Source organism: Lepidothrix coronata, unplaced genomic scaffold, assembly GCF_001604755.1.
Source record: "Lepidothrix coronata isolate B3197 unplaced genomic scaffold, Lepidothrix_coronata-1.0 Scaffold149, whole genome shotgun sequence".
NCBI lineage: Eukaryota > Metazoa > Chordata > Aves > Passeriformes > Pipridae > Lepidothrix > Lepidothrix coronata.
Window position 1 is genome coordinate 2,125,923 of NW_016690329.1, and position 23,004 is coordinate 2,148,926.

Consider the following 23,004-nt stretch of genomic DNA (forward strand, 5'->3'; position numbering starts at 1 on the left):
CTCGATTTGTTTAGCTGGGACTATGCTCTCCCTAGCTGTGGAAACAAATGGTGCTGTAAATCCAGCAGTATTGAGCTCAGCATGATCTAAGTGAAACAAATACTCTAGCCTGGTATTTGCATTTTCTCTTTTATCAAAACAAATAGTAATCCACTCATTAAATCCAGTATTTCTGTAATTAATTTGTAGTCATTACAAATCACCTTTAATTGGATTAGCTATAATTACAATAAAATAATTTCTTGAAATCATGTTATGTTTGCGGGACTTTTTTTTTTTTAATTTTATTTTAGGGATATGAACTCAGGTGAATATTATGAGAGATGAGAAACACTTCAGAGGTAAATATTAAAACCCCTTCACTCTATTTTTGCTGAGCTCATCTGTGTATTGCCTCCTTCCGTCCCCAGTGATCCCGTCTTGTACTTGAACTTGACAGACTCCAATTAGCCAAAGCAGTGACTCATTGCTGCTCCTCTGCTGCCTGACCTGGCCCCCGCTGCAGCATGCAGTGGCAGCTGGTGGGGGCCCTCAGGAGTCTAATGGCCATCATGACTCTCCTTTCCTCCAGTGTCAGTCTGTCCCTGGCATTAATCACCTCATTCTGATGCAGGAGGATCGAAGCCATGCCTATGTTTTAAAAACAGACAGGCATTTTCCTTGGCACAGCATGACACGACTTTAAGGAGCCGATTCCTCTGAAGCCTCACATTTTTATGGCAAAACAGGTCCCTTTGCAATGTCTCAAGTCAGGCATCCGAAAACTACTTTCCGTGCTCTGAGACTAATCTTTGCATTAAGGCAGCCCTGGCCCAGGTCTGCACTGTACACAGTACCATTGGTTTTGACACAAGTTCCAAGCCAACTCACACCCCACTTTTGGAAGGGATTATTTCACAGCCAAGGGTGGCACCGAACAACTACACCTCTTGGATTCGGCTCTTCCTCTTCTTATGCACGCTAACACAGCTCCAGCGACTTCAGTCAAAGTTGGCTGAAGATGTGGAGCACACCACATACAGAGGGGACATTCTCATGCACTGTACACGATTTTACAGCTGCAGAAGCCACCTAGGCTTCTATGCTCATATTCTGAGATGAAATCAAATGTCGTGTAAGGAAGAAATCAAACACAAAGGGGGCAATGACCTATGGACACAGCTGACCCCAGACAAATGGAATAAATTTGCTGGAAACACAGGGTTCTCATTCAAGACCTTTCATTCTTAAAATAAAATTACATGGCACATTGGCAGGAATTCTGGCACTGCTCTAACGCCAGTCACAATTTCACATTTAATACATGCTGTAAAAATAGCACATTTGATTCACATGAGCATGTCATGTCATATAAATGTTGCACCGTTCTGCAAGGTACATTTTCTACCACGTATATGCTTTCCTTTCCACTTACTCCAGCTCTCACAGCTCCTTGTGAACAAAAGTCCAGCAGGATTTAATCAGGCTGAGCAATCTGAAAACTCATTTTTTTAATAGGTGGAATCAAACCGGCTACTAAAGCACAAAACAAAGTTTTCTGGGAAAAAAAAAAGAGGGAGTCCAACAAGATGTTATATTAAAAAAAAACAAAACAAAAAAACCTCATAAATTATGCACATTTTATGCAACCTGAGTTTATCTAAGGCTCTGGTGTTTCTATTTAACTAACCCCTTAAACAAAATGCATCTCCAGAGCTTTCAACAGCATCTCTGCTTCCACTGCTGTTGCTCATACATACACCTCTGTGCTGATCTGTCTCCTGCTCCCCATTTTCCACGACAGTTCAGGTCTAGTGGGTGCAACACTCACTCTGATTAATAAGTGAATTCCTCCATAAGAGAAAGAGCAGTGGGACTGACAAGCACGACACTGGCAGACCGCTCTAACCATGCGGCATCACACACAGGCACACCTATCCTCTCCAGCTCCCCTGACACTCCTCTGGAGAAAGCAGGGGGCTGCCCTTCCTCAGTCCCTTCCCAAGGCACTTTTGGAGGACCATGCCTGGCCCTGTGCTGAGCCACTGCACTGCAACAGTCAGCAGAGGACGAAGGTGTTGTCTGAAGGGTGGTGCACAGAAAGCGCACGGCGAGGGGCCGGGAAAAGCGCAAGGCCAGCAAAAGGCAGGGCAGGACCTCGACAGCCCACGGTGAGCAGAGCTGAGATTGCTGCGTTTTACAAAACAGCTGGATCAATATGTAAAGGAGAAAGAGGGTAGAGAAAGAGTAATTAGAATGAAACCTAACTTTCCTCAGTTTCTCTTCAAGTTCCATGGCCAATCATGGCATAAACGATGCAGAGCTCATATATTTAGCATCTTTGTTCAAGACATTGTGTGGCCCAATTCACTTTGCTTACAGTGTGTATATTGCTTGAAAATATAGCCTCTGACTCGATGCTCAGACATTAGGCAGACATTAAGTATGTTAATATTACAGTTGTAATTGCATGTTTTTTTTCCTTCTAATTTTGGAAGGATAATTCTTTGGAATAATTACATAGAGGGTAACTTAAGTTCTGGGAAATGTTTGAGTCACCAAGAGTCACATCTGCACTCCCACAGAAAGGCTTGTTGAAATCCTGAACATTTTTATCCTTGCTAATTATAAGAGCTGGGCAAAGCAAAAAGTTGGTTTATGCCTTTTAGGAGAAACACATGGAGTCGACTTCAAAGATGCTATAGGGATTTCCTCTAATGGAAATAGTATAGCTGCTATGACAAGTTTCTGACTTTAGATTTGCTGAAGATTTTCCACTTCACAATTAGAACAGTATTTGATGTTTGTCCAGTACTTTCTTGCTTAAAGAGCACACAGCCCAACTACAAACAACATCTCTCAATTCTTATAAATTTCCCACGCAGAATTCCCACCTAGAGGCAGGGATGAAATGGAAGAGGACATGCAATTCACTGTACACAGACAACTTCAGTTTGTAGTACAGTCACTGCATAATAGGACACTAAAATACTCCCAAAAGGACTGCAGAAGAAAATTACATACAACTGAAACTGCCATTTAAATGTCAGGCTTGCAGAATTCCAACTCTGAAGCTGCTTATTTCAGAGCAACCAAGGACCCATGAATAAACAAAAAACTGAAAAGCTAACGGAACTTTTCAGTGTTCAAAAATGTGATTTTAAAACCTGCACATCTAACATTTTAGCAAATTTGTCATCAGCCAAGATAAGTTCAAGTGGAGCTGCTGCACTTTATTCTCCTCTTTCCTTGCCCAGTTGTAATGCAGATTTATTTCAGCAGCCCAGGGTCTCTTAGTAGTGTTTATGTGCTACCCGCAGGTCTGGAATCCTCTATTCATTCACATTATTTAAATAATAATACATATGTATAATCCTCCTTCCTCCTGTAACTGTTCTACTTGAAGAACCAATTAATTCCATTTGTTACTTCCTGGTGTATTATTTCTTCTCTACAAGCTGGAATCCCTTTAGGAACCCTGTCTGCCCTTGACTACTGATTATTTCCTTGGCTTTTCAATCATCAGAACCTCTTCCTGTGGATTTTAGAGCATTATTGTGATTGTCAATTTTAATAATGCGGGTTTTCAGACTCTGAGCCTGCTGCAGGCCTTTACAAAAAAAAAAAAAAAAGGAAAAAGAACAATCCTGCTTTCCATAGCTTTAAAAATAAATGAACCAATTATTTTGATTTTTTTTAAAAATATAAATAATGTGGTCTTACTTATTACGTGTCCATATATTATGTGATACATATACAAACACTGACACACACACACAGCTCTTCTCTCCTTCTGGTACTGGTCTAAGGAACAGCCATAAAATGTCTTAGATTTAAAGAAAGTGAGTTTCCAAAAGAACAAAGCAGGAAAAGGATCAGCTATTTAAATGCCTTTAAGCAGAAGGCACTAAGCTCAACTCTTCTTTGAATCCTGAACCCCTTGAGGAATAGCACAAGCCATTATATCTGTGGCTACACCACACTTTTTCAAGACATTATGGATGAAAAACATTTAACGTATTTTCAAGAATTCATTTGCTGTGTGAGCACCTGACCAAATGATCCATAAGTGCTTGAATAAATTCAGAAACAAAGGCATTTCCTGAGGCATCAGACTTCAGGGATCAGAGTTTTGGATCACTTGTACTTCCTTTTGCAGAATTACATGATTAGGGGGAGCATTAAGTGCCTACATACCCCTGTAGCTGGGTAGATGGATTAATTTAGCTATTAGGTTTCAGGCAGAGCTACACCACCAGATTCAGTCCTACAGCTGCAGCCTTGGAAGTTATAAATCTCCAGCCAATGCCACTGGTCATGTCTATTTGCCTGCACCCAGACTGCTCTGGCATGGAGTGCATAAAGGGGATTAAAACTCCTCCCTATGCATCTGGTTAGGTGGACAGCCCAGTAATGCCTTCAGTTGCAGCAAGAACTTCTGCTGATGGTTTTGATAATTGAATTAACACCATAAACAAAAATGACACTTCCTCTTAATACTCTGCTCTGTATTGCCACCACCCCTTGAAGTGGTGCACTGGAGCTGGGAACAGGAGAGGAGTCAATGGTAAGTTTCTTGGCTGAGCTCCACAGGATGTGTCTCCTGTCCTGCTGCCTGAGTGGTGGCAAGGTGCCCACACAGTATTTTTAAAACTGTTCACTATGGCAATGCAAAATTAGGCACAGATCTGAGATTCCAGTTACATCTGTCTGTAAATAAACAGTGCATCTGCTGCCTGAGCTGCACAGATACTGAGAGGCTGATGTTTGCGAGGTTATTCAGGACCAGCTGAGATGCAGCTCTGGCCCAGTTTTGTCCAAATAATGATTTCCAAATTAAACCCACCATAAGGCTGCTGATCAGACCAAGCGAGAGCTCATAGATGTACTGTATCTCTGAGCTTTCAAATGATGCCTTAGCTTCTTCCTTTTAGTTACTGATCAACAGAAGCACAAGTTCATCTGTTTTGAAGGATGCATTATGAAAAAATACAGCAAACTGCAGCCAATTATGTCAGGTTATGGGGATGCACCACAGTCAATCACCTAAAAATTAGTAACAGTACTCAATATAAATAAAACTAATGATGTCCTATTAGCACAGAAAATTGTGTACAAAAAGCACAGGGAGGAAATGGACAAGTTGAAATACTGGGAAATAAAATGTTTTCAAGAGTAGCAGTGCTTCCCTAAAACAACATGCATCTTTTACAAAAAAGTTACAGCTGAAATGATTAGACAGAGGCAAACAATATAAGGGCCAGCACAGGAAAAGGTCCCCAACATCCTGAAGGGTCTTGTGTTCAGCTTTCAGAATCCAAGGAAAAGAGGACATACAGTGAAATAGGTTTCATTTCAGCAAAGGGATCACTATTAAGTTCATTATCGTATCACCAGACCCCAGCATTTAGGTTTCTTCTCAGCTGGCTCTCACATACAAACACATTTTTTATATGAGACCGTTCATGTTCACATTTACACTCTCATCTTGTTGCACCAGCCAAGCATTCATTGGTAGGCTTCAGTGAGCCATTTCCCACTAGGGTAGCTCAAGGATGAAGCTTCTTTCACCTTTTTTGGAAACAGCTGCTGCTGGCCATCTCCAGTGACATGATTTGGAAATACATTGACCCCAGTCTGATTCATGATGAATATGCACACAGAAACATAAAAATTGTGGGCATGCATTTATGCAGAATAATGCACACAAAATATGAATTAGGCTCCCTTGTAACGCTCCTACCTACAAAAGGTTAAATAGCCGTAGGTGAGAGACAGCTATTTAAATGGACCTTTTTATAATGCCAAACAATAATGCATTCTGGTTACCTTCTGACATGGCTTACTTCCAGTCAGCATTAAGGAGAATTACTACCTGATTTCAATACATCTTGGTTCAATTTCATGCAGGCTTATTGTCTTCTAATTATCAACATAGCAATTTGATCTGCATCCAGATTAAGGCACTGCCCTGACTTCTAACACCAGAGCAACGCCTGTGGTGCTGTGCTGATTTCTCAAGCAGTAAGCAGTTTGCTGTTGTCTCACATCCCCAAGGCACAAATAAGCAGATGCTGCATTAAAGCTTGTTATACAAAGCTGCTTCAGTTGTGATATACATTTTTAATATAATATACTGAGTGCATTACAGCAAAAACTTCCAGGGCCAGTGAACTCCTACAAATTCATTAGCAAGACCTCAATTAAGTCTAGCTGAAGACGAGATCTAGCTGAAAACAATTGTCAAGAAGCATCTGAAATGAGCGAAAAGCTTGATCATGCTTGTCCTACATAAGCTAGGCTCAGTTTACCATTGCAGTTTTCTGGACATCAGTTGGGATTGCTTCTCATCAAGGACAAGCTTCACTGACCTTTCTCTTCTTTTTCTCACAAGGATACTGTGGTTGGCTAATAAGCTTGAATTTTTTTTACAAAATTACAATTCTGAGTGTAAAAGCAGAGGCACAACTTTTGATATTCAGAATAGTTTCTACACAGGAGACGCTGGTAGGCAAATGTTTTGGAGCATGCCCTGACACGCTTTCATTCATGGGTAGGTTTAAAGGATCAGAAATTATACCTTCTGTTTTTGAAAGACAAGCTAAAGGAGAAAGCAATATTTTCTCTCTGGCTTATTTGCATTTCTTACCTACATTCTTCTCCCTCAGTTGACATCGTCAGCTGTAGGATGACAATGGAAGAGCACCTCTGGAGCACTTCTCTAGCTAATCCTCTACAATGCCTGTAAACTATACAGTGAATTGGCCATTACAACAGGAGCTCTTGAAAAACACATATTTCGCCTTTCCTTCAAACAGAGCACTTTGAAGAAATTCAAGCTAGGAGGGGATTATTACTCTAAATGTACTTGTTTAATGACAGTGCAATGTAAAACATACCAAAAAGTAATCTGGCCAGGAGCAGTCTAAGGTTTAGATAAATCATCTGATGGCTGTCTCTGGTAAACATTATTTATCTCGATGGTGTTGATGGCATAACTGGCTGCTATTGCTAAGGGCCACATTACACCAGCCTTGTGTGACTGCTTACCTTAAAGAAAGAGGTTCTTTAGCCTTAGGATTACTGTCTTTTATGAAATCCTCTGGCACTAAGTCTTTCCAGACAATAACAATGCAATCATACCCAGGGGGATGAGGTAACAGAAGAACTTTCTCTTCCTCACTACTGATTATTTCTTCTGTGCTCCATTGTGTCCCTTTGAAACCTCTCTTGGACATACCCAGCACATGCCCCAAAGGGTCACCAGGCCAGGGTGCTCTAAAATGTCTACTCCTTCTCCTCTTTATGTACACGCATGACCCAGACAGTATGCTTACTTTTATCTCCACAACGTGATGACACCTTCATCACCATTTTTTCCCCTCATGGGAGGTACTGAAGATGAAAGTTGCTAGAACTTTCAGCATGCTTATAAGCCTAGCTGAGACATCAAGCTGAACCAGTCTAACCCATTATGAAAAACAGTAGAAGTGACACTAAGTCCTAAGAAATGCAAAGAATTCTCATTGCCTGAGAATTCTCATTGCCAAAGAATTCTCATTGTCCCACTCTGAGACACTACCATTTGACAAGTGACACGGCTAAATGAATTCTCTGTTCCATTAATTTAAGACTGGAATTTGCAGGGATTTACACAGTGACACTTGTATCATACATGCTAGCACCTACTACCACTGTATAAGTAGTGGGGCACTAATTTAACCTGACTTTAGTTAAACTTGTGCAATCTGACAGCTTCCCATGCTGTTCACTGCTGTCAGATCAGAGTCTCTTGAGGATCTTATGTTCCCTCTATGTCCCTTCAAATTAATAGCATTTCATCAGTTAGTTGCACAATGCCATTAAACACAGAAACAGCAGAGATGACCGTATGAGGCTCTGATCCTGAAGTCACATCACTTTTACAGGAAGGGAGAAAATGCAGATTATATGCCTCACCACAATGTACCACCTAAAACAAACCGGGGTGCATATTTCTAATTATACAGATTGCATTAATAATCTCTTCAGTAAAGACTTCTGATACATCTAATGAAATACAATGGAAGATTGTTTCTGACACCATTTCCCCTGCCCCTAGCAGCTGTTCAATTCCTTATTTAAGATAAAGCAAAATCTCTCCTTCCTATGAATTAAGTTGAAAAGGAACTAAGAACGAAGCACTTTCCCTGAAGACAGGAAAATATGATGAAGAGGTCTGGTGAATTTTCAGGCTACTATGTGTAGAGGTTTCTTCCCATTTTTTTATCAACTTTGAACCTTCTCGTGTTCTGTGTTTGTAATTGTTTGCAAATGACTATAACGGTCTAGAAAGTTACTTCATAAAGTGTAGCGCAGGAGTTGAGATGGAGAGGAGGTACTTAAACTTCAGGTAGAGGGTAGATGGATATGCAGAAAGAAAACATAGAAGATCTTCTGGAATACTGCCCAGTACCAGCTCACGCCCGTTTTCAAGTAAGAATGAATGCCTTAAAACCAAAACTTTTCAGTTCCTATGTACTATTGTCAATTAAAAAATGGCTCTGCAGTGCTGCCTGCAAAGGCTTCACAGGGTAATGCTCCCACCAGCTTTTAAAGGTCCCCTCCTGCTGTTTCTGTGACACTTGAGTGAATGGTAGGACACTGCCACTGAAGTTCTGAGCCACTTTGCTGAGCTTTCATTTCCAGCACAGATACACAGGTGCATCACCACCAATCCCGGCCCACCAGGTCCTAGGAAGAGAGACAGGACACCAAGAAGGTGGGCCATGGCCCCACTGAAGCTCCTTGCACAAATGAGGCAGGGGGTTCAACACATCAAGATGTCCTGTACTACAGGGCTGAGTGGCCAGCTGAGAGGGGACAGCACTGCTGTGCCGTGCCACAAGGACCTGGATGGGGGCAGGAGCCAGGTGGCAGCACCTCATGCTCACCATGGAAACGCCCATAGTTTTGCAGCTCAAATGCTGTATTTCTTGGGATTTGCTCTGCACATTACTAGCAAATGCCAAGGAAAAAAGAAAAGACTAACAAAAACTTTCAAAAATATTTGAGAAAACCTGTGCCAAAATCTCCTTAGACATGTATCCATGACTAAGCACGAGAACCGAATTGCTTCTGCCATACAGAGGGTGCTGCTTGCTGGTCACGGTCTAAAAGCACTGATGCAGCAACAAGCACAGCTTAATTGCTGAGAAGCTTACATATTAATAGCAGAATTTTCGGTCAGAAACATGTGAAAGCCTGTAGGCTTTGGAGCAGTAAAATAGAATTGGGGCCGTATGGTGACAGAACAAAGTCTGCTGAAGAGTGTTGTATTTTCTGCCTTTGAAAGGGACTTTCCAGAGCTGTCAGCTGAGCTGCAGAATTAGAAACCTGACATTGCAGCAATCAGTTTTTAGATTTCAAGCTGTTCAAATGACTTCTCTCCAGGGAGGAATATCTAGCATGCAGGAATCAATAGTGAAACAGGTAAAGATGTCAGTGTACAGGGGCAGCCACCCCAACACCATGCCCCAAACAGCCAGGCATATTTGCCAAAAAGGAGTCGTGAGAGAGAATGATAGAAAAACTTGCTCCCTCTTTGAATCAGTACCAGAAAGATGATTAGACAATTCACTACATTTGTGAGATTGCAGCTTGATTATATTTGCTTCCACATTACAGACTGAACTTCCATACACCCTCACTTCACACTATGCTAGTGCTCCAAGCCACTTTCTGGAGAGATTATAAAAGAGCCTATTTTATCATATCCTCACCTCTGAACACATTACAAGTGACACCGCTTAATTTTAGCCAATCTGAACAGCTAATTAGATGTAAACAGATTGAAAAATTGTACACACAGGACAACTCATTTTTCAAAAGGCCACTAATCTAAACAAACCTGAGTCCATCAATTCACTTCAACATTTGTCTAAATGAATTACAGCATAGACTTGTCCTGCACTGGCCTTGTGATTCATATAACAGGCTTGCTCCTCTTTTGATGAAAACTTCAGGCACAGTACAAAAGAATAAGTTATTTATTTATCAAGGCCCTATTATAACAAATATGAAGATGCTTCCCTGTCTGAATCTAGTGGACAATGTGTATGAGCCAAAGCAACCCCAGCCTACTCTGGTACCTTCTCTCTCGCCTCCCAAACACATCACACACACCACATCAAATGCAGGGAGGCTCTCTGTAGTAACAGATAAAAACCAAATTATATTTAATCATGATCAATACTGGTTGCAACTTCAGAGCTCTTTGGGTGCAGATCCTCCCCTTGGTCTCGTCCCTTTACACCAGGAGAAATGAGGAGGAAAAGAATACTGGACAGATCCTCCAGAGACAGCTGGTGATCCTCCTCCTCTTCAGGACCAGCTGGGGGTAGACCAGTAAATACACCAGGAGTCAGAGAAGTACTGCAGGACAGGGAGGAGCCCAAAGGGCCTGTCATGACTCAGGTGAGATAGGGAGTTACTGAAGTTATCCAGTGCCAGGCAAGATAAAGAAGTCTTAAGATGAAAGGTAGTGTGGTGTGGCCTATCTCTAAATGCATTAGCAATTAGCAGAGCGTTATGCATGAGGTTTCCCACTTGCTAGTAAAGTCCACCTCCCTTCCCCTACCTGCATATGTAAATGCACACAGTGAGGTGGGAGAGGCTAGAGACAAATCATTGTGTGGATTCTGAAACGAGCAAACATATCCACGAAATCAATCCCTTTCCAGACTGCTTAACACAGCAATCTTGCTGAACAAAATAGGCTAAACTACCTATTTCATGTGTAAACTAATTTATGGTACCTAGAATTAAGGGTCTGCTAAGCATATGTTGCAATCTCCCATGCGACAGAGGCCCTGGAGTTTAAAATTCATCCTCATTTGAGCAGAGCAATCCAGACACCCAAGTGTCAAAATTTCAAGTGATCCAGCATCCTACATAACTTTTAATGACTTACTTCCTTGTGCTATTGCCTTCATTTACAAACACACATCTAAACTTCCCTCGGAGTTTGTCTAGCTTTAATTGCCAGCCTAGCATCTCATTAGACCTTTGTCTGTCAGCATAAAGAGCCCTGCTGCTCATTTGTGTTCCCCACACTGGTACTTACTGATCATGACCTATGCAGTCCTTTCCTTTCCCTTGACAAAGCCAAAGGCATCAAAGCTTTCATGGCGGTGTTTGTTTGTCACCCTTGGCAGCTCACAGCCCTCTCCTCCCCTGCTTCTCAGTACTTTTGGAGCTACAGTCGCCACCTCTGGTAATGGTGGAGGTAATCTGACATCCTTAGCCCTGCTCAAGAGCCTGATTCTTAAAGGTGGCTCTTGGTGGCTCTTTGTCCCTTGTGTTGGCAGAGGACTCACACAAGCCCACTAACTACTAAAACTCCAGCTTTCTTTGCGGCACCACTGTTTCCAGTGGCCTTTCCCCACTCACTCCTCTGCTTTCTTGTCTTTGCTCTGTGGTTGTGGCTTTACATTTGGTCGCATCAGAAGGCCTGCTCTAGCATCAGTGTACCCAGTTGGAACCTTGAACCACTCATTTCCTACTTCCCCAGTTATATCTGTTGAGAACTTGATAGATGAGGAAAGTATGTGCCCATGTATGCCACCGGTAAAGCAAACAAACAAATAAATAGCATAAGGCTGATCCCTGTGCTGTCCATCTAACAACAATAAATCCACTTATAATTACATCATGAAAGGCAGTTTTTATTCCACTAATTGTGTACCATGTCAATTTTGCATGATTGTTGTCCCTTAATCATAGTTTCATACCGCAGCATGCCAAATACTTCACTGACATCTACATACAGCGTATCAAGCAAACTTGTAGCTTCATAAATAACATTTCAATTAGTTGACAGAATCTATTACATCAGCCCACATTGCTCAGCATTAGTTCTCATTTATCTCTTTATTGAGTAGGTCCAGGACTGAATGTCCTGCTCTACCTCAATCAATGTCAGATTGGCAGGCCTATAAATATCTGGATTTTCCCCCCTTACCCTTCTGAATAACCAAACACCTACATTCTCTTAGACCTTTAGAACTTCCCCATGTTTTCAGACTTAACCAAAAAGCAATATTAAAGGTCCTTAACTATCTCTCTTTAAACTCCTACCTGCAAGATATTTGGGGCTGTAGAGGTAAAAAGAGCCCTGCTTCAGGGCACCATCATTATCTAGCTTCCATGCAGCTAGAACAAATGAGATCAAGAAGTCCAAGGAATTAAAAAATTCATGTGAAATAACATGGAATGGTTTTGACTTCTTCTTTCCCGAATCATGATATTTTCAGAATGCAATTTAGACATCTCCCTATTGTTGAACATTTTGGGCTTCTGTTCAAGTATTATCCTGAGCAACAAGGCCTAAAAACATTTTATGGGTTTAAGTGAAAAACTAAGCACTTTCTATAATGCTATTAAAAAACCTGGGCTAAAAGACTAGGGGCAGAATCTTAAAGAACTGGTAGCACTGTACCATAAAATTTTAACTCATCTGGATTTGATTATGAATTGTTCTGGATTCCTGGGCTTGCACTACACTCAATAAGCTTGTCCTGTATATGCAATTACATAAAGTAGGTGGCAATGTCCACTTTGCTAAATGTCTGGGAATCAGTCACGTCCTTCCTGAAGATAAGCTCACACTGACTTCAAAAACAGCAAGCAAAATTTCTGCTTTTATTTCCCAATCTCTGAAAGGAAAGAAAGCCTCTTAGACAAAAGGGAATTTAAATATCCAGTGCAGAATATATTAAATTTGCCAGATGCAGCTGAGGTCCGAAATGTTGGAGTTAAAGAAAAGCAAGTACACAAACCTTTAGAGAGGCTTGGCAGTTTCCATCCCATTTGTTCTTTTAAAGATCTCATGAGAGCATCTAACAAAATCCTATGTCACGCCAAAACCAGTTCAAAGCAAGCTCACAGTGAATCAGCTTCTTCAATCACTAAACCACAGAATATATTATGAAGAGATGAACAAGGATCTGAGTTCTGGTCACTCCAAGGCTGCCTCAGGTCACACTTGTGTAAGACATCCACATTCAGAAAAAAAACTTAAATGGCATTTAAGCATGTGATAAAAACTAAGCATGTGCTTGAACACATGCTCTTCCCCCATGAAGGAAGGTGTTTGTAGTAAGTGTGGTAGAGCCATTTGAAAGCTTAAAAACCATTTTTTTCCCTATGGAAGAACTTGCTGCACAGAAAAGCAAAACAGTGGGCTAGATTTGCCTCTCACTGTCATCACAGCTAATCTCTAGTGACTCCACAGTTGCCACAAGAAAAATTAATCCAGGTTTACAGAGATGTAGCAGACAAATCTAGATCACTACATCTCTCTTGCTGTGTTTACAATAACAGACCAATAAATGACTATTTGCGATTGGACGTTCCCGTTTTAATCTGTTTGCTGGAGTATCACTGGATTTGTTTGATGGTTTGATGACTTAGTTATTTGTGGATTTACAGATTGCACATGATTAGACAGCACATTTTGGATATTTTTTTGCTCCATTTTGACGCAGAAAAGCAATTTTTACTCTTAAAGCAAAACCAGAGCATCCTCAGTATTTTTTGATGTAGGTGAGCATCTTCCATTCACAGTCTCCTTGTGCAGCTCTGAACTACTTACAAGAAGTGCTGAAAACCATAAAGAATTGCATAATGTAGGGAAGAGGCTATGAATGAACGTCATTCATACTTCTCGCCTACAGAAGTCTGGATCTTCTGCATCTTCTATTCGTTTCTTTTTTGGTTTTGCATGAATGGCTGAAAATGGGCCACAGATCATTCACTACCGGCCAACTTTCTCCCATGGTATTTCTCAGTGTTGATAGCCTGCTTGATGGGTGGGACCTGTGCACTCACACCAAGAACACAGCAAAGACTTCAGCCCATTAATAACAGGGCAAGCAGTTATAAAACACATCATTTTTCATTGGATTTTTGCATGCTAACTTCAGACACAGCAAGGGAAATGCAGGCAGAACCCAGGCAACTAAATCTCAAACCAGCAGCTTCCAGACTGATACTTTATCTATAACCCTGGAGAGCTTCAAGTTCACAGGAGCTGTGGGGATTTGCTGGAACATCTCAGTCAAGCGGGGTTGATGAGCTCAGTACTTAGCTCAAATGAGAGCCTGAGAGGAATCCAAAAGCTGGTATTCCCATCAACTCCATAACTTCCTAGGATTTCCGAAACTGCTAATGCATCCTACCCAGCGCAAAATGCCTTCTAGGCAGGGGCCTAGAAGTCTGGCACTTGTGAATGCCCAAGTGCTTCTCATCTAGTCAACAAAAACATATGGGAACTTCATCCTTTCTGAAGTTTTAAAGGCCATGAAGAGACATTAACTGCCTTTTCCTGACCTAACTCTTATATAGGTCAGATGTGCACCAGCCCTGAACTAGAAGTCATGTAATCATGTTAGGACAGCGAAGAGCCTGAGCTAATAAACCCAGCCTTTCAAGGAGCTTATTGGTTTGGGCTCAGTGCCATGCTGAGGTTAACAAGGTAAAAAACCGTTTAACAAAGGAGACATATATTTGACCATCCACCGTCAGGTCAATCATTTAAGATTTAAACATTTCCTCCAGAGGTATTTACCAAGTCAGTTCACGTTGCTTATAGTTGATTCTGTACCTTCTGATGCTGCTTTAAATTATATCTCCCAAATTAAATTAGAGTAGAAGCAGCTTTCTTATTGCCTTATTGCAGTTGACGATAGCATCTGGGGTCAGCAGGTATTCTAAATTCACATGAGAGAAGCCTGTATCACCTGTTACACCCAGGCAAAGAAGGGATGGGATCTGTAGCTCAAAATACCAATTCCCTTTCTTTCTGAGGTTAAACTGGAACTGTCAGAGTATTCTCCCATGTATTGAGAACATGTGTGTATATGTGTGTTTATCAGCATTGCATTTTATACACTGCTTCATTCAAACCAATATACACTCCAGGTTTTATGGTGCATTCTGGCTCAAGTGTGATTGCTAGGACAGTGTTTACAGCAATATTCACTGTGTTCTGCACAGCCCTGCCCGTTAATCAACATTGTAATAAAGCAGAAACAGAAATCACTGGAAAAGCAGCAGAGCTGCTGAATTCAAGTTAGTCATACAAAACCAGCATGGAGACAAATGCAAATGCAATTGTGTCAAAGTAGTCATTTGCCTGTTGATTAAAGAAAAAAAGATATACATGCTGAATTATGGTTTGCCTTAAAAAATAGCATAGGATTCAAAGTGTTAATTTTTTCCTCCCTATTTTCTCTGGGTTAGTGTTTCAAGATGACTGCTGCCCCATATAGATTTATAATATGTATGTGTTTACTCACACATCTCTAAGTCAACAGGAAAGGCAGACCAGAATACTAAATCTATCATTAAATCTACATGTTGGCACCTACAAAGAGCTGCAGGACTTCAATTTTTTCTAGATAAGATTGAAGGGATAAATTGAAAGAACAAAAAAAACAAACAAGCCATGCTTATCCTTAAAATACACACACAAAACAAGAGAGGCAGAGAGATGGAGAAAAGAAGATGGTTTGTGAGGTTGTTGATTTTCAGTTTAAAGCAGTATAATCTCTGATTCTTTCTAGATGGTATATAGGTCTGCTGACAAACACCGTGGTTCAAAAGACCCGGCACTGGCTTGGCTCTGAAGTGGCAAGTGTTATTCCCAATTCGGATGCTGAAGTGTGATGCAACTTCCAGCCTTTGCCTGACTTGGATATCCAGACTCTGCTTCACAGATTTTATTATCTCCCTCAGTGTGAAGTGCCTCACAGTATCAGGGTGTACCACACTGGAGTCCTAATCTTAGAATTAGGACCTCTAGATTCTACTGTAAAATAAATGGTGATGATGATATTGATGGATTATGACTTGCTTTTTTCGTTCTGCTTTAGTATAGATCATAAAGAATTAACATAAAAATCAAACTAGGATAAGATCTGTGTACCCAGGGGCCCATACAATTCCCACTGAAGTCAGTAGGACTTGAATGGAAATTGAAGGAGGCTCTGAAAGTAATTCCAGGTAGGTGCTCCTGTGCTGCCGTGCTGGCGATCACAGCAACACCTGGTGTGACAGTCACCCACAGTAAAGCCATCAGACTGTGACTCAACAGGGCTGAGAGTGCAGACAATGCAGGGGGGAGAAAGATGTGTTCAGTGTGAAAATGAAACCAAGAAGAGACGTCCTTAGCCCGTTAAAAGCTATAATGAAATGCTGCATCTCGAGTTTGTCGCTCTTAGAAGGAAGCCAGGAAACGAGAAAGAATTCATTACAAAGCTGCTCAAGACCAAAACATGAATCATTGGGTTCTAAAAAAACCCAGTTGTCTAGAGAACGGCATAGATGAAAATGAATGGAATCTCTTTAAATTACTCCCTGTATAAACTCTTTCACTTTTTCTGCGTTTCTGATTAGTATCTTTCTGGGATGTGGGTTTTTAAATAATTCCACACCATACTCCCAGCTTCTGCAATCAAAACACAGAAATGGCTCTTGATTCTGCATTTTTCGTCTTCATTTACAGGGAAAAACGTCTTCTGCAGTAAGAAACTTGAACACCTACTGTCTTACCCATCTACTGGATAGCCCCAAAAGTGCATGCTGAAGGCTCAGTAATCAAATGACATTAAGGTCCCCCCATCACTTCACAAATTAGGGAACTTCTGTATGTTAGTGCTGCATAAAGGAGAATTAAATCACCTCTGGAAAAGCCCTTAAGATCATTGAAGTGCTAAGAAGCTGGGACCTCTCTGATCACAGTGTGCCTGACAGGAAAGCAAAAAATCCCAAATCCTACACAATAAATTGAGAAGATTTCTCTGCAAACCCAGGTGGAAATATGTGGAAGGAAAATATGGCAGCAAAACACAGCCTCTGGCTGTATTGTTCAAGCTCTGTCTAGTTTCCTGACAAAAGGAGGTTTGTGTGACCACATGGTGTGCTTGTCTACATTTGTCCATTGCACCAATCCCTTTCCAGCTATTTCTGAACCCTTTAGCAATTCTAATTTCATGGGATGAGCTCCGCTGAGGGAACAGCAGTACTGAAAGCTGAACTGGTGTCAGTCACGGGGGAAACCACCACAGCAATGCTGAAGTGTTGCGCTACCCTGTGACCTGTCAGCACTCCAACACAACAAGAAACCAGGCAAATCAGGCAGAGAACGACTGTTCCTAAGGGCCCCCAGTGCCCAAGGTATCTCAGGTGCCTCACTGCAGACATACCCAGCACCTCTGACACCTACAGCCTCCAGCACAGCCCCATTCTGCTGAATTAGGCACAGGTATGGCTGGCTGGGAGCATCCCTATGGCTGTAGTTTTGCTAAAAAAAAAAAAAAATGCTGCACTGGTTAGTTTTTTAACAACTACTGGCTGGAGAAGCATAAGAAAGGAAAATTTTCAGAAAAACAGAAACCTCAAAAGATTGCCTAAGACCTCTGGCTTCTCACAGAAGCATATCCCACTCATGATTGCTGGAGTGGATTTTACAAGACTTTCTGTGATGACATCCAAAATTTATTACAGCTTTTACAACAAGACCATGTCTAATAAAGAGTGATGTAGTGTCAATATTTACTTGGCTGGATTTAGCTTCTTGGGGCACATAAATATACTTTTGTACTTTAAGAACCACCATAGCTGTCTACTAAATCTTGAATAATACAAGGCAGCTTTGTAGACCTTTAAACACATGTACCAACTTGGTTCTTTCTCCTTCAGGAATCTGCTTCTTTACTACCTGCCCAGTCAGTCCCAAGGTCCTGTTCTGCTCATCAGAATTCTGTCAACCTTAGCTTCTAAAATGAAACTGTTTGGAAACCTTGCTTTCAAATTCCTATGCTTTTTGAGAACGGAATTCATTACTTTCAGAAAGTGGCCAGGTTTGTTTTCCCACCGCCTCAGTATGCAGATTTAACAGAATATTCTGAGTTGGAATGGATCCACAAGGAATCCTTGGGTCCAACTCTTAAGTGTGAAAACACTGTCACGCATATAAATCGAATTGTAGATTTCTGATAAGCACTGAGTAAGGAATTTCTCTGGTGTAATGGCTAAGAAAGACAATCTAAAAGGACCCTGGAGTAAAATAGGAATAGCTGGAAAAAACTTTTGAAAATTAATAGCAATATTTTATGTTATGGTCTTGGGTGAGCCAGATCTGAAGCATTTTAAAGCGTCCTGACTTTCAGAAAACAGCCTGAGTCCAATATCAGAAAATCAGGTCCCGTGCAGGTCCCTCATGCTCATGTTGTTGACCACTTCATAGGTAAAAATAATACTTTATGGACACATTGCACTCTCTAATATACTGGGTACCAAACTTAAACAAGGACTAGGTGATATTTTGCCAAATAACATGACCGTGTTTGAAAAACCTGAATCCAACCAGGACCAGCCACAAAACTGGGTAAGAACCCAGACCTGCTGTCTGTGTCTTAAGCAGAAAGCTGGCTCAGGTCTGGTGGCTGCCCCAGCTGGAGGAGTCCAGCAGCATCCCAGCCCAATGCTGACCTTGCCCTTCCCCTGCCATGGGGATCCTAGAGCTTACTCAGGGAGCTTGGGCAAAAACAAGGGTAACTCTTAAGGACAATCTTCCATAGCTATCCAAAATAACCCTGGCCTTCACAGAGAAGCCTGACCAGCCAGCCCCACCATGCAAGTAGCACCCAAAAGTCACATTCCCTACCCCATGGCAGGGCATTAGCCACACCCAACACTTATACTTCCAAGAAGGATTGCTGTCAAACAAGCAAATCCATTAATGACTGCACCTAAGAAATAAAAAAAAATAACTAAAAAAACCCCAAACCAACCCCCAACTTAAAGGCTAGTTTGCCTATATTTTACAGTATCCCCTGTATGCCACAAAGGGCTTGGACTATTTCTGTGTTCTGTTTTGCTGTTGCTGTCCTTATAAAAACACATTGTTCTTTCCCTGTGACATTTCTTCATATCTTTGAAGGAGTGCTCTCTGTTGCCACAAAATATTTGGCTTGAATCCCCCAGTGAGGAGGAGCCAAGGGTTTGGCTCATGTTTTAAAAACAAAAGAAATATTACCCTAAACATAAAACAAATGAGTACAACTGTAACAGTAGATGGAGATAGAGCTCCTAGCACAACCTATGAATAATTCCAAGTCCTATTAGAAGTAACACAGCTTTCTGAATTTCCCTAGAAAACAGCATGTCATGATTAGGTTCCAACTTGACTAAAATGCAAAATACCCCTTTTTTCAAAGAAAGAGCTGAACAAAAGACAATATGTAGTGCGACAACTAAATTGAAAAGCATATCCACTTAAAATCTGAAATTGTGAAAGACAACGTGTGTACACAGAAGCACAGAGATATTAAAATATGGCTCTTACCTCCATCCCCAGATCCTGAGCCGGCATCTGAGAAAAAAAACAAAGAAATTTATATTCATGCTCTACAGCATGTCCCGTATGCATGCAAAGCAAGACTTTAGTTAGGTGTGCTACAGCATACCTTACATTTGATGTCATCCCTGAGTAAATTATAGAGATCTAATCTGAATGTAGCTAACTCAAGCCATCTTTTTCATGTCTCCATTTTTTTTTTCCATTAAAGTCTCTATATCAGACAAAAATAACGTAAGCCATGGAACGTTGTAATGTCCTCATAAGTCTCTGCCTCGTTTTGCTGTACTGAGACCGATGAAGCTTTGTTCCCAACAGTTGTACAAAGTTACCTCACTTGGTCACTACTAAGTCCTCACCACCAAGGAGAAATTTTAAAACCCATTTGTTCGAGGACAGATCAATTGTAAATTCATGTCACTATCTTTAGAAAACAGTGACATCTCATGAGATCACAGCTAGCTGGAACAAACCATTAAATTACTATTATTCAAAGTCTTCAGATAAATGATTAAAATTCCATTTTTCTCAAGGTTGTTGCTGAGTTTCAACATTGAGTGCTTTATCTTTATTTTTCCTCTTCTCAACATTTTGTTGGCTGGAATGATGAGAGTCACAAATTTAGAAAGTGCAACATCACAAAACTGCCAAGCCCAGAGCTTCATTAAGAAACTTCCTAAGCAAGGCAAGTACAGAAATACACACACCTAGGGTTACCAAAAATAATGCATAAGAGGAGTTTCTTCTGTAGGGAAGGGAGGGAGGTTGCCATCCTATCCTCCCCCTTAGTGAAACATGCATTTACCAGCAACAAGATTAATAGAAAGAGTTTGGAAAGGCTGCTTTAGGATCCAATTACCCTATGAACTGTGAGGTCTCGTTTACTGACAGCAAGGTCTGGTGCATCTGAACTGGTTTGTACATGCCCTCACTGCTCAAAATTAAAAATGAAAAGAAAAATCTTTGTTTAAATAATTGGTTGCAAGAACTGCTTAAAATGTTAGATTTATACAGCAAGGCTGCAAAGGACAGATGCAAAAGGTGGTTGAAAAAGGGAACAGAAATAACGGTGTTTTCCCCGTGACCATGTCCTGAATTTTCCTGATTTCATCTTTTGTCCTCATGTTCTTTCCCCAATTAGCTACTGGGGAAAGAGGAAAGAAAGATGTCTTTACCACAGTGCCCTCATGGGTCTGGGAAGCACTGCTTTTACAGGTGTGTCAGGTCTCCCCAACACAGAAAAAGAAATGAACGCCTGCTGTCACCTGCCTCCCACAATGAGCTACTGCATTATCTGGCTCTTTGGAGGGAAAAGACCTTGTGTCTCTCTTCCTGCCCTACCCTTCAGTGCCCAGATCCCTGCCAGCTCAGGAGGGCTGCTCAGTGCCAGTTTTTCCAGAAGCTCAGGACTCTGCTGGTGATTCTTGAGCACCATGTCTCTGCCCCATCCCACGGGGAAAATCTAAGGCACATGGCTGCTCCCTTCTCCACTAAGCCTCCTCCTTGGGAGAAAGAAAAAGAGGCCAAAGACCTTGATCAAGACTTTAGGAAACCCTTGTTTTTTTTCCCCTTCTCTGTTTCTGAAATCCACAATATGTTTCAAAGAGAATGCTTCCAACACAGTCACTGCCAGTAGGCAAGTGTTAGCAAAGTTGTAGCAATGCACTGAAATTATCCCTTTAATCTAAAAGTTTGAACCAAAAAAAGACCAGTTGCTGTGCTGAGAGAATTTACTAAGTTGAACAAATCCTACACCACAGTAGGCTTTGTCAGCCTGAGCTCCATTTAATACCAATTTATAGACAAAAAAATTGCAGCATATGTTTTTTTGTTCTTGAAAATTGCCAGGTAACAGCTTCAGAGGAGAACAACATTTCCAGGGGAAGAAGTTTATTTTCTCTCAGGTGTATGAAACACAAAATTACAGCACTGAAAAAAGTTTGTCTAATGTACTTTTTATTGACTCCTCCATCCTCAGCCAAGAAAAAATTCTGCTTTAAGTTTAAAGAACTCTCTCAAGAACAAAGACTTACTCCTCCTGCTCTTTTCAAGTTAACTTCACTGCCTACCTCTAGTAGATACCAAGCACGAAAGAAAAACATCAAGAACTCCTGCACATAAGCAACTCAGTTTTCCTGACAGGTTTTGCTCATTCACCTTTCTAGCTGCTTCATAAAAGCAGAGATATACACGGGTCACGATGCTCAGAGTTAAGCAAAGGTATCTCACATGCCAGTCAGTTTTCACAAGTCCAGAACAAAACACCTGTTGCACAGACCTGTTCATTTAGTGTGTTTTGGACTAAATCTTCAGGTAGTGTAAATTGGCATGACTCATTACAACCAGTGGTCTGTTAATCATACCAGCTGGGAATCTGGCCCTACAAGGATAAGGAAAAACCTAAGAAAGTGGATTGCAGGCAATAATGCTCCAGTTCTCTCTCTCCAGATTATGGAGAGGTTTGTGGTAATCCAGATGCCCATTTATCAGACATCTGCTCACTTAATCTGCTTCCAATAACTTGTCGTAGGAGCTCAGAAGCACAGGGCACAGGATGATCAGGAGCACAGGATACATATTAAAAAAACACAAATCAACTTCTGCACTGAGCTCTTCAAAACAGTGTCATTGGTATAGTGTATCACAGATTGTGAACCTATACAAAGTTACTTAAAAGGGAAGGGTGGCAGCAATTTATCATACCCAAGATTGCAAAGAATTAACCTGCAATGAATTCAAAGCAAGAATCCAAATGGCTTTTGCCATCCAGAGGTTATTTTACTCGGGGGCACGGTAGGGTCCACAGGCAGCCTGGGGCACGTTGTACGTACCTGTCGCACACGATCCTTCGGACACGAGGAGTATTTCGCTCTGCTGCTTGCAGGCAGCCTGTTTCAAGTAGCATTCATTCTGGTAGGTGTCACCATTGGAGCCACACACGGGCACGTAGTCATTGTTACACTGGTGGGAATGGACACAGAACAGCAGCATTAGTCACATGAGCAGGTGGCACAGCATCCTTTTGGGTGCCCCCCCCCCCGCCGTCCCCTTCCAGTATTGAAACCCTAAGAAAACAACAGAGAGGGAGACACTGACCCTCCTCTCTTCACCTTTACAGCTACCAGGGGAGAGGGAGGGGGGATTTTTAAAAAGACAAATCAGACTTGAACAGGTGAGGAAAAAGGTAATCTGAACGGGCAAAGTGTTCGATAAGCGCCCAGAGAGAGGCCTCTCCCTGCCAGAATGAGCAGGGTGCATTCCTGGGGAAGGAATATGGGCAAGGCAAAGGGCTCCTCACATCTGCAATGACAGCTCATGTGCTTCCATTGGATGGTTACAGACAGCCTGTAAGGAACAGGCTCACTTTCCCCTCTTCCTGCACACACACTCCCTCACTGCCACGGAGACGGCTGTTTGCACATACACAAGTGTCCGCCTGTGCATCTGTGACTATTTAAGTACTTAGCTATAATTAGAGCTAACTGGACAGAGGGAAATTATTTCCGAGACACCTACAACCAAAATCTATCCCTCTTTCTGCTGTGACATTTCTGTTCCCAGCGAGCTGTGGCTGGGATGCTCCACAAAGGTCCAAGCTCTCCCCATGGTGGCCAGTGGGCAGG

The 23,004-nt window shown here is 41.6% G+C and overlaps 1 protein-coding gene across 1 annotated transcript in view; it reads right to left on the reverse strand.

The window, feature by feature from the left end:
* The window catches only part of TMEFF2 (transmembrane protein with EGF like and two follistatin like domains 2), a 127,660-nt gene that overhangs the window by 97,609 nt on the left and 7,047 nt on the right, over positions 1–23,004 (reverse strand). Inside the window, exons 3-4 of the mRNA XM_017828563.1 lie at positions 22,213–22,342; positions 19,370–19,396 (exon numbers count right to left, since the gene is read on the reverse strand). Coding sequence (XP_017684052.1) covers positions 19,370–19,396; positions 22,213–22,342 — 157 coding nt within the window. The remainder of the gene's footprint in view (positions 1–19,369; positions 19,397–22,212; positions 22,343–23,004) is intronic.